General features: G+C 46.7%; 2 protein-coding genes across 2 annotated transcripts; both read left to right on the top strand.

Annotated features, from left to right (window-relative positions):
* Positions 1–2,566: 2,566 nt before the first annotated feature.
* LOC308425997 (keratin-associated protein 16-1) lies at positions 2,567–4,045 on the top strand (the record flags this gene model as incomplete). The annotated part of the gene is made up of 1 exon (XM_080923699.1): positions 2,567–4,045. The coding sequence occupies one exon, from the start codon at positions 2,567–2,569 to the stop codon at positions 4,043–4,045; it is 1,479 nt and encodes a 492-aa protein (XP_080779825.1).
* Positions 4,046–9,915: 5,870 nt separating this feature from the next.
* KRTAP29-1 (keratin associated like protein 29-1) lies at positions 9,916–10,932 on the top strand (the record flags this gene model as incomplete). Its single annotated transcript, XM_080923726.1, has 1 exon — positions 9,916–10,932. The coding sequence occupies one exon, from the start codon at positions 9,916–9,918 to the stop codon at positions 10,930–10,932; it is 1,017 nt and encodes a 338-aa protein (XP_080779852.1).
* Positions 10,933–12,587: the final 1,655 nt, after the last annotated feature.

The following is a 12,587-nucleotide window of genomic DNA, read 5'->3' as shown; positions in this document are numbered from 1 at the left end:
TATCTCTTTATTACAATCATAATGTCACAGTTGCTCACGGGTGTGCATATCTCTCTTTTAACCTGTACGTTGCGGCTGAAATTGTTGGTCATTCTTTCTGCATTCCTCCTTCAGGTCCAGGTGCTGTCCTAGTTGATGGATAAGACAAAGAGAAACTGAGTGAATAATTACACACATTCATGCATAAAGGGAGGGGTGAATGATGGCCAATGCTCAACTTTCCGAGGGAGGCTAACCCATGCTCAGGCCGGAAACATAGGCAGGACTAGCCTTTCATTGGACAAGAAGGCCCACTTTTGGTGTCTGGAAACCTGTGGTTTGTTTTTACCTCATCTTACATAGCAGCCAAGAGTAGTCTTCTTCATAGTGCCTTAGGGAGCAACCTGGGAAGCCACCTTTTCTCTTTTTACTTCATGAATCCTGGAAATATCTTCAAATGGTTTAATACTTGCTCTTTCTGTAAGTGGTCTGAGGTGACCCAGGATGATAGTTTACTACTCTCTTCACCCGGTAAACCCCTACAAAGACTATGCAAATCAAGAGATTCAAATCTTCAAGTTCACCTTAAGATTACCCGTGAAACTGCCCAGGCCATCAAGGTTATGCATGTCTGAAAAGCCACCAACTATTTGAAAGATATCACTCTAAAGATGCATGTGCTGTTCCGGCAGTATAATGGTGGAATTGGCAGTGTGTCCAGGCCAAGCAGTGGTCTGGACACAGCATCGTCAGTGGCCAGAGATAGAGTGATGAGTTTTGGTGTACATGCTTAAAAATGCAGAGAGAAATGCCGAACTTAAGGGTTAAAGTGTAGATTTTTCTAGTCACTGAACACACCCAGTCAACAAAGCACCTGAGATGTCCTGACAAATTTATATGAGCTCCCCACAGAACACATCAAGATGATCCTCACTGAAAAGGAACAAATGTTCCAAAACCAGAAGAGGAGTTTGCACAGAAGAAAAATACATCCCAGAAGGGAATTGAAGAAACAAAAACTTACAACATGGGAATAAATTCGGCATAAAATAAATGTAGATGCTAAAGGGGTGAGGCAGGAGTGGGTGGAGGAGCACCCTCTTAGAGGTGAAGGGGAGGGGCATGGGAGGATTGTGAAGGGAGGACCGGAAATGCAAATAAATAATAAAAAGTTTTTTAAAATTAATATTTCTACACATCTTTATTTTGTATGTATGTGGGGTATATGTGGGACATAGCATATGTATGGGTCCCAGAGGACAATTTGCAGGAGTTGTTTCTCTTCTTCTGTCACGTGAGTCTTGGGATTGTACTCAACTGTCAGGCTTGGTGGTTTCACCTTCACTCACTAAACCATCTGACTGGTCCCAGTAATCCTTCTATGAACTCTCAAAATCTCTCCATGTGAGTCTTTCCTGTGTGGAAGCTGAAACAGCAAGGCTCTTCAGCACAGTTACTCTCTAGTGCCTGCCTCACACTAGGAATGGGTATGAGGGCCGTGACAGCCTCTGTGACAAGGAGAGTGCCCATCCATTGAGTGCTTGGGATAGACATGGAAGGAAATGATGAAGAAGCAGAGATACTGTCAAGCACTTCCTAGGGACAGATGGAACAATGTCCTTGAGTAGGACAGCTAGCAGAACAGGATGGGAGGGGGCATCACAGGTTGAGCCTGTTACGAATGACATTGATGACGTCCGCTAAGAAAGTCGAGGTTCAGAGCCAATGAGATGGCTCGACAGGCCAAGGTGCTTGTCACCAAGCCAGATGACCTGAGTTCAATCACCAGAATTCACATGGTAGACAGTGAGAACTGACTCCTGAATTGTCCTTTTAGTTCCTTGGATGCACACGACACATACATGTGCACATACATGTGCCTGCACATGTATATGTATACACAGTAAATAAATGACAATACTTTTTTTTTCTTAAGGGATGTTCAGTTTGCTGAAAGCCTATTGGTGGGGACAAGGGGAGCAACCTCCAGCAAGCAACCTAACCTTTCTTATTCTCCATTATCAGTGTTCCTTCTGTAACTGGGGAGGATAATCTGACCCATCCAGGATGGCTGTGGACTGTGGCCACTGACAGTTCAGTTTGGAAGTTCCAGCCACAACTGAGCTCCTCACTGTGTGTCTCTGAGAAGTGTATCACGATAGTGCAGTTAAGTCTGCCCCTGGCTTGTTTGCTGGCTGCAGGGTAGGCAGTCATCCTCATGTAGACACTTGAAGAAGAAGTGGAAGGGTAGATGGCAGCTAAATTATAGTCTCCTTTCTTCTGTCCTTCAGGATGCTAGGATCGAGACCATCCACTGTGAAGGTGACAATGCTCATCCTGGGGCTACCTGTAGCTTTGAGGACTCCATATTTAGCAAGTCAGTAAATAAACATCTTCTTTATGGGCAGACAAACAACTTCTAGATCAACAACTGTCGGCATAATAAGATGTTCCTCCAGAAACAGGACCCAAACAACAATGAGGAAAAGATGCAGGGGGCCTCCAAACAGCATGCACCACTGAGGGAGTATAAAAGGGAGCTGCCACACTCAGGCAGCACTCACTCCGAGACAGAGGCATCTCCACCATGTCTGGCTGCTGTTGTTCCAGGAAATGCCCCTCCCTGCCCGCCATCTCTCTCTGCTCTACTGAGGTGAGCTGTGGAGGACCCATCTGCCTACCCAGCTCCTGCCGGAGCCAGACATGGCAGCTGGTGACTTGCGAGGACAGCTGTGGGTCATCTGGCTGCGGCTCACAGTGCTGCCAGCCTTCGTGTTCCGTGAGCAGTTGCTGCCAGCCAGTGTGCTGCGAGGCCACCATTTGTGAGCCCTCCTGTTCCGTGAGCAGCTGTGCTCAGCCTGTGTGCTGCGAGGCCACCATTTGTGAGCCTTCTTGCTCGGTGAGCAGTTGCTGTCAACCCGTGTGCTGCGAGGCCACCATTTGTGAGCCTTCCTGCTCCATGAACACCTGCGCCCAACCTGTGTGCTGTGAGGCCTCCATGTGCCAGCCTTCTTGTTCTGTGAGCAGCTGTCAGCCCATGTGTTGTGGGACTACATCCTGTCAGCCTGTCCTCTGCTTGTCTACCTCCTGCCAGCCAGTGATCTGTGAGCCCAGCTGCTGCTCAGCTGTCTGCACTGTGCCCGCATCCTGCCAACCAATGATCTGTGAGCCTGTGGTTTGTGAGCCTGCTTGCTGCCAGCCAGTGTGCCCAACACCCAGCTGCTGTCCATCTGTCTGCTCTGCAACCAGTAGCTGCCAGCCAGCCGGCTGTGACTCTACTCCCTGTGAGCCACCTTGCTTAGAGACCAGTGCTTGTCAGCCAACTGCCTGTATGGCTCTGGTGTGTGAGCCTGTTTGTCTCCGTCCTGTCTGCTGTGTTCAGAGCCCTTGTGAGCCGCCATGTGTCTCTAGCAGCTGCCAAGACTCCTCATGTTGTGTCTCCAGTATCTGCCAACCTGTTTGCCCCGAACCCAGTCCTTGCCTACCATCGGTGTGTGTGCCCAGCCCATGCCAACCTTCTTGCTACATAGTCAAACGATGCCATTCTGTCTGCCGTGAGCCTGCTTTCTGCCCATCTCCCTCCTGCCAACCTGCGTGCTGCCGTCCGGGGTCTTCTGCATCTGCCATTTGCCAACCATCTTGCCCGCCTCGGACTTTCTACATACCTAGTTCCTGCAATAAGCCTTGTAGTCCAGTTTCCTGCCGCCCTATCTGTCGTCCCATCTGTTCTGGACCCATCACCTTCAGGCAGCCATATGTGACATCCATCACTTACCGCCCCACCTGCTACCGCTCCTGTTATTCCATACTACGCCGCCCCACCTGCCTAGCTTCTTACTCCTATCGCCCCGTCTGCTCCCGCCAGCCTTGCACTGATTCTGACAACGATAAGAGTGATTGCAAAAAGCCAACTCCCGGTGAACCCGACTGTGCTGACTCAACACCTGGCAAGACAGAGGTCCCAGATGAGACTCCCTGCCAGCCCTCTGAGATCAAACCCGCCAGCCCCATCACCCGTGAGGCTGCAGCCCCCCAAACGGCAGTGAGCAAGCCTGCTGACCGCTAAGCCGGCCCCAGCTCACTAGTTTCTGCAAAGCAACAAAAGCCAGAGAGAAACTGGGAAAGCCATGTGCCCAGCTCCTTAGACCTTAGCTAGACTTGTGTTCACGCTACACTGCCAGACACCACTTGCTTATGCTTCAGAGAACTTATTAAAAGTTCCAGCCTCCTAGTGGTCCCAGTGAAGATGTATTCTCCTGCACAGAGGAAGGAATGTTCTTGTCTTCTGTTGCCAGTACACTGAGAGCTGATTTGCCACATCCTTTGGACTCTTCCCTATTCAAGAAGCTCTGTCCTCATATATTGTGTTCCTTGGGAGCATCTGCAGTGAGATATATTTAATCATGAAATAAAAGTGGCTAAGTTGAAGTGACATATGGTTCTTGCTTTTCTTGGAGAAAGCCTCCCAACCATCCCTCCTTCCATCCATCCCTCCTTCTTTCTATTCCTTCCTCCTTTCTTTCTTCTACCCTTTCATCTATCCCACCATCCATGATTCCTTCCCTCTCTCTCTCTCATTTCCTCTCTCCTTTTCAATCTCTCCCTCCCTCCAACCACTATTCCTTCCACGTGTGTTTCCTCCTCTTCCTCCTTTCCTTTTTTCCCTTCCCTCTCTTTTCTCCACCTCCCAACTCCTCCTGTCCTTCCACTCCCTCCCCCTTTCCTTTAAAGCTGTTAATTTTCCTCCATCTATTCTTCCTTCCTTCTTCACTCCCTCTTTCTCCTTCCCACTCAAATCTCCTACTTTTCACTAGCTTCTTTTGATTCTTCATTCCTTACTTTCTTCCCTCCCTTATTTCTTCCTATTCTTCCTCCCTTACTTCCCCTCTTTCTTCTCAATTTCCAAACCTCCTTTCTGTTCTTCCCATCCTCTTCCTTCTTTACTTCCCCCTCTTTTCTTTTAAAGCGTCTATTGTTATCACCACCAATTGTTATCCTTCTTTCCCTTTCCTTCTCTCCTTCCTTCCCCCTTCCAACCTTTCTCCATCCTTTTCCCTCCTTCCCTTTCCTTTTTCTCTTACTTCCTCCTCTTTTCTTTCTTTTCATTTTAATTTTCCTTCCTCCCTTTCAGCTCCCTCTATTACTTCCTTCCTCTCTTTTTCCTTTCCCTTTTCCTCCTTGTTCTTATTTCCTTCTATCCCACCATATTTCCACCCTCATTCTCTCCCTCCTCTCTAACCTACTCACCCTTCTAATCCTGCATCTAGCTAGGCAACCAGGGGTGCTTATAGAATAGCTGCTAGGAAAGTGACATAGACAATGTTATGTTCTAGGAATCAAAAGACAGATGTCTCAGTCACCAGTCTTCGGGGAAATCACCCTGTGGTGTCCTGACACAGGTCAATGAGACAGTTACTATATTCCTTTATGCAAACCAGAGAACTCATATCCATTGGCACAACTAAGAATTAACCGGAGGCAGAGGAGGAGCTCTCTAGGAAGAAAATTTACAGACAGATGAGCAGGGCTGGGAGCAAACTGTCTACTAGGCGATGCTTGGGCAGAGATGTTCTTAGAGGGAAGGTGAGCCCTGACAGTGGGTAGTGGGGATGATCTTCCTACAGAGGACCTTGTGGGCTAGATAGATGCTTGGGTTGGTGAAGGGCTTATGTAAAGTCACTGAGGGCAGGGGTGTGAAGGAAAATGGGTTTTAGAAAGTCTCTCTGGCCTTGGCATGGAAAACTTAGTGGGAAGACATGGTCCTGGATGTAGAGAAACTGAAAGAACGAAATGTCTTTGGGGGTCAGAGAAGAATGAGAATAACAAATGGGAGTCTTGCTTGTAGTAAGATGGGCTGGGCAATGGGAAATCTTCTAGGAGAGCATTGTATTCTGAGCCCCACAGATGCTTGTTATCTAGACATGACCTTCTACATCTGAAGCACATTGTCTCTTCAAAGCATTCACATCCTTACTTCCCACACAGAATAAGGGGGTCTGTCCTGTCCTCCAGGTCTAACATGAACAATCATAAGCACAGCAGAGGACAGACCAGGGCTTCTCAGCTTTGTCACCACTGACATCTGAATGGGACATTCATTTGCTGAGGAGCCTCGGAGACCATCACACAGAATTCCCTGCCAGCCAGGCATTGCTAGACATCCTGAGGGAGTTATGAAACCAGCCATGGGAGAATCCATAGATTAGACAGTGGCAGAGAGAGAAAGTCAATAGTGACACTTACCTGCAGATGGGTGTTGGTTGGTGTTATTGTTGCAACAGGACATTAGGATTGAATCTGTCTCCTTCAGATGAGGAGTTAGCCCGGGTTTCCATTCTCAGTGCTAGGCACTAGACTTAGTGTTTCATGTAAAGCATAGTTATTCTTCAAGGTAAGATTTCTCCCTGCCCTGTATGTGAGATAAAACATCTGAAGGTCAATCAAGCCAAGTGCCAATGAAGAGACAAATAAAATGTGGTTTAATTAACACAATGAAGTATTATGTTAAAGTGAAAAAGAGGGAGGATAGCTGTAACAAAGTAGGTGAGCCCTAATAACTATGTTGATTGATTTAAATGATCCCTACACGATGATATTTATATTTAAAGCATTAAAACAACCCATACACATATATGTATGGATATTCATGTTGCATGTAATTTTAAAAACACATGATCTCCTTGCCTGGTGCTGCAACCCATGCTCTGACCTCTCCCTCTTCCTCTAGCTCCAACTCAGTCATTATCATTCCCCAACTCGGGAAATCCGGGAGCTGCTGTCTGCACTCTACTGGCCCCTTTTGTCTAACTTTTCCAAGCTGTCATCAACTGCCCTGACTGTTCTTTCTCCTCTTGCCCACCTTAGCTCTGCGGATGGAAAATGCTAGAGAGTTTTATCATTTTAAAACTAGCCAGATAACACAAATGCTGGCGAAGAACTTCCTGTCCTAGCCTTATTCCAGCCATCTGCCCGTGGCAGAACCTCTGTTACCAGCCGCCCAAGATCTTACATGGTTGTACATGCCTCCCATTCCAAAACCTGGCTGGAAAGTCCTCTTCTTTCTCTGTGTCCCTTCTCTTCTTCCTGGGACCCAGAAATCCCACCTTTCCTCTGTTTGCCCAGCAACTGGCACAATTGGTTTTCACTTTCTTTATTGACACAATCAAGAACCAATTAGGGAATCAGATTTTAGTATCAGCTCCTCTCCCTACATATACATGCTCATATAAATACACAAATACAAAGATATATATCTTACATGATATATCTATATATACATACATATATATATATATATTTAGGGTAGTTATACTAATAAGTAACATAAATTATTTAAATATGAAGCTGGGTCCAGAGTCTGTTTTCTTTTTAAATTATTATGAATCACCATACTAGATTAAGAGATGGAGAGAGTGAGAAGATACCAGAGAATATATGCTGCATATATCAGTATGAATCTCTCTCTCTCTCTCTCTCTCTCTCTCTCTCTCTCTCTCTCTCTCTCTCTCTCTTTCTCTCTCTCTCTCTCTCTCTCTGTGTGTGTGTGTGTGTGTGTGTGTGTTCAAATGTGAACTTGGTCTGCAGCCAGAGGAGGACTTCATTTGTCCTAGTGGATCACACAATCTGACTTGTTTCCTTGATGCAGGGCCTCTCACTGAAGCTAGTGATCCTTGTGTCTCAAACTCTGACAATATTGAGGTCATGGGCACCCACGGCCATGACTGGCTTTTTAATAAGGCATCTGAACTCTGGTCCTCATGGTTGTGTGGCGAGCACGGTAAACGCCGAGTCCTCTCTCCAGCCTCAAGACCATCTCATGCTGTAGTCGTTCAATGTCTTTGAATGGTGTTGCAGGTGTCTTTGGAGCCTTCAACCATATTAAGCTGAAAGAAAATAAAATTTTCTCTCGATTGGGGTATGTATATTTTTTTAAAGAAAAAAAAATAAAAGAAGAATCACTTGGAGAAAACTAGATGAGAAATGAAGCCCTCGGTTGATGCAGCTGCGGTGGCTCGGCACAGAACTTCCCTTTTCAAACTGAAAATGAGGTTATATTTCAAGTATTTGTGTCTTTCTTTGTCTGGTTGACTTCTTTGGTGAGGCCAAATGTATTTCTTTTGGGAGATGAAGAACTTTGGGGTAAACGTATCAGAACTCTAGGGGTGTGCAATGGCTGCCGTTTTAAAGATGACAAAATGAGAGGGTGAGGAGGAGTGTGTCAGGAGTCATTCTCGCCAAGATGGAAAAGACAGTGACAGAGAAAGGCTCTTTAATGACAAGGGTGAGACCCTCTGCAGGAGTTGCTCTTCTTTCAAAACAGAGTGAAAAGAGGGAGCCGAAAAGGCAAGGTTTCACAGCTGCTCCCCTGCCAAGACCCTTGCTGGATCTCTAGCTATTTCATCTGTTTCTGAAGCAGCGGAGTTAACCCAGGAAACATCAAGGCAGCTTATGATGTCCTGGTACTTTGAAGATGTGGGTAATGAGCCATTTCATTCCACAGAATGAGCTGCAAATCCAGAAGTCAAGACTAGCCCTGCCTGCTGCCCCACACCATCATCATCTTCCTTCTGTTCCATCGCAAGCCTCAGCAGGAACCAGGGCAGGATGTGCACTTGTGTGGGATGCTGGAATCAGTCGGTGGTGCAGCCACCCACCCAAGCCTAGAGGAAAAGGAGACAGGTCCAGAGAGCATCACAACTTTTCTTGTAAGAGATTGCTTGAACTTTAAAATGCTGTGCAGAGATGACCTGGTATTTCTGGTTGCTGAAGTTTTATATTTGTGGGATTCACAAGCTGTTGATCTCCCTTTTATGAATTTAATACTCCTTCATGAAATATTTGGAGGTTTGTTTTATTTCCCCAGGAAATTTTGAGACGTTCTCTCATACGTTGGTGCAGGCTGAACTGGAACTCACTGTGCAGCCCACACTGGGCTTGGACCTACAGCAATCCTTCTGCCTCTGCTTCCCAAATATCAGAGTTAGAGGGGTAAGCTATCATGCTTAACTAACTGTTTATATTTTAAATTTCCAAATTCTAAGATCATCTTTGGGTATGTTACTAGATAGAGGTAAACCTTCGACTCATTTTAATCCACCTAACATCACACTGCACCGGGGAGATGATCCCCATCACAGGGCCTGGACATGCTGCTATGGGCCAACCCCGTGTGAATGTCACCCTCAGCCTCTCTGTACCTGTCCCTGTGCTCTGCACCTCCCCAGGAGATCCAACTGAACAGAGATTTTGGGATCTGATCACTCTGGATTTGAATTTTGTTTTAATGATAATTTAACATCCAAGTTTGTCTTGTTATTTTAATAATAGGGATGTCATCTATATTTACTAGCTAAGGTTATTCCAAGAATAAATGAAAGATGCCGCCAAAGGCTCAATCATATAGGGTAACTGTGTAAATGGAAGCCATTCTGGCTTTTAATTATTAGCACCAAATCGAGAGTTAAGCTGAAAACATTGATGTGGAGAGGGGGCATGAGAAGATATCCTTTGGATCCACAGACTAGTTTTCTGTTCATCTTTGGTATCATACCTTCCCTTTGAATACTGTCAGCACTCTACCTCACCTGATGGCATACAACTGCATCCTGGAGGAAGAGCGGCTTCCTCTTGGCCTCCTGATGAGAGGGTACTGAGGAAAAGCTTGCTTTGGTGAGGCTGAGGAACAACCCATAAATGAGACAGCTCATCCCAGAGCGCCTCCAAATTTGGCAAAGAAAACTCCCAGTGGGGGCCTTTTCCAGGGCTCCTAAGCCCTCACCTGATGTTTATATGTAAATGAATAAGAATAGCAACAAGGAAAGATGCTCTAGGCAGGGCCAACACCCTAGGGAAGGACTTATAAAATCCCCTTGGAATCAGATGCCTTTTTCAGACAGATGGAGCTTGCAGCCTCCCAGTGAGGCTGGTAGGAACACCATGGCAGACAGCTGTTGTCCCGGAAACCCCACAGCTGTTCCAGCTGTGCCCACCATCTCTACATGCTCCAATGGTGGCTGCATTAGAAATACTATCTGTTTGCCCAGTTCCTGCCAGAGTAGGACGTGGCAACTGGTTACACATCAAGAAAACTGTCAGAGACCCGACGACAGAGCCCCGGTTAGCTCTAAACCCGTTTCTTGTCCATCAACCTGCTTTCCGGAAACTCCCTGTGTGGGTTTTGTTTGCCGACCCATAGGTTCGCACACAGCCTGCTGTGCATCTGACAGCTGTGGGGCTCCTCACCCTGCTGCCTCATGCCAGCCCTCCTGTCTGGAATCTGCTTGTTGTCACACGATGTGCTATGAGAACAGCTCCTCCTGCCAGAGTTCCGGCCAGGGATCTGCTTGCACATCGGGGTCTTGTCAGACAGCGTGTGGACCATCAGCTTCCCGTGACGATGGATCCTGCCAGCCATCCTGCTCTGAAGCAACATCCTGTGCTGAGACTCCGTGTGAGTCTGGCTCATGCCAACCAACCTGCTGCCAAGGAGGGTCTAGTCAACCCACTAAAGGTGAAGGTCAGCTTTGTCAGTCAGTTTATTACCAGCCCATCTGCTATGTTCTTAACTCCTACCAGTCAGTTCCCTGCGTGTCTGTCTCCTGCCAGCCATTAACTTGTTTGCGTTCTTGCAGTCAAATGTGCTGTGTGCCCTCCCTTTGCCAATCACTTCACTGTCAACCAGCACCTCTAATCTCTTTCATCTGCCAGCCAGTGGCTGTCTGCCAGTCTCCCTGTTTCGTAAAGTGTAGCAGTAAATCAGCTCCACGTGTTATAATTTCTGGCCAGTCGATTTGTGATGGAACCATTCCCGATCAGAGTGGCTGTGAATCTCCTTCATGCCATCCCCCCTGCTGTGTGACTGGTTTAGGCAAACCTCCCAGCAGTGGCCCCGGTTGCTGCCCACCAACCTCTCCAGACCTATGCCAAGTGGGCACCTGTGGTTTCACTTCCTGACAACCTGGTGGTAAATCCAGCCTTCCTAAGGCCAAACTTCACAATGGAACTCTCTACGTAGCTCTTCTGAGAGTGTGCTGTAGTCCACAAGGATGGAGCTCTTCTGTGAGTGCCTGCCTCCAGCCCTGCACAGACAGCCCTGCACAGACATTGTCTCCAGCCCTGCACAGACATTGTCTCCAGCTCTGCACAGACATTGTCTCCAGCTCTGCACAGATGTTGTCTCTAGTCTGGCTTTACTGGAGTTCAGACCTACAGTCTCTCCAGGTGCTGAGGAGAGGACTTGTCAGCTCTGAGGAGATCTTACCCGAGGGTGGCGTGTCATCAGGCATGGCCGGCCCTCTCAGAATGCATTTCCTGATGTCAGTTCATTTCATGTCAGCAAAGCCTTCTCTCCAAACCTCCTTTCTTTTGATTTTTCCTGGTCTTTCTGGAGACGCTTGTGCCGCTGGCTGCTAATAAAAATTCGAGTGGTCCAGTTTATCGAGTAAGACTTACATACTGCTTTCATTTAGGTCACATTTGAACACTCTGGCCCAGAGCCCTCTGGTCAGAAAAATCTGCATTAATCTACATGGGTAGCAAGTGTCTGGAACTATAGATGGTCAGGTGGGAGAAAAGACAAATAACTAGCTTGTTTCTAACCTTCTTATCACCAAGAGCTCTTTGGAACCGGGTGGTCTTTATTTCCCCATGATGAGTGGATTTGAACATAAACCTATGGACTGAGTGTAAAGTAGTATACCTTTAACCCCAGCACCCTGGAGACTGAGAGGACATTGAGTTCCAGGCTGCCCAGGGTACATCACAGCAATATCTGAATAGGCCAAGGATGCAGCAGAGTTGGTAATGAGCTTGCCTGGAATGCAGAAAGCCCAGGGTTAGAGCCCAAGCTCCTCCTAAACTAGGCGTGGCAGTGCATACTAGCAATCCTAGCACCTGAGAGGAAAAACAGCAGCTGAAGGTCATCTTCAGAAACACAGTGAATTGCAGGTCACCTTGGGCTATACAGACCTCAAATCTAACCAAAGCAAATGAGATCAAACCTGACCACATATAAATATGTAAACACATAAATCTGAGATATTGGTCATGGAGGACAGCTTAGGGATATTTACCTAATGATAGTCACCTCCACCCTATCCCCTGAACTAGGGTTTCTCTGTGTAGCCCTGACTGTCCTAGAACTGGCTCTGTAGAGCAGTCTGGGTTCGAACTCCAGAGACCTGCCTGCCTCTGTCTCTTGAGTAATGGGATTAAAGGTGTGCACTGCCATTGCCTGTCTAAGGGTTGTTTTTAAACAGTACATTTATTTAATGTCCAATTAAAAATAAAACTAAAAATACTAAATATGCTTCTTGATTGGGGCAAAATTCTTGTCAGGTATACATTGGCTAAACAAAGTCTTGTGCAGAAATGATACTCTACCCATGCAGACAGATTTTGATCACACCTTGCTTACTGATGGAATAATTCATACACCAAAAAAACCTTGAGTTTGACCAGACATTGAATTTTAGCTCTGCTTTAGAGCATTGAAAAACTTGGGCAGTCAGGGGTTCTCTCTCATAGTGGCATCGGACAGAAAAGACCTATTTATTCAGAGCTATGCAGTCACATCTGAGAACTTCCTGCTACACACACAGTGAGAAAGG

This window comes from Micromys minutus (genome assembly GCF_963924665.1).
Source record: "Micromys minutus genome assembly, chromosome: 10".
Taxonomy (NCBI): domain Eukaryota; kingdom Metazoa; phylum Chordata; class Mammalia; order Rodentia; family Muridae; genus Micromys; species Micromys minutus.
This window is presented reverse-complemented; position numbering and strand designations above follow the sequence as displayed.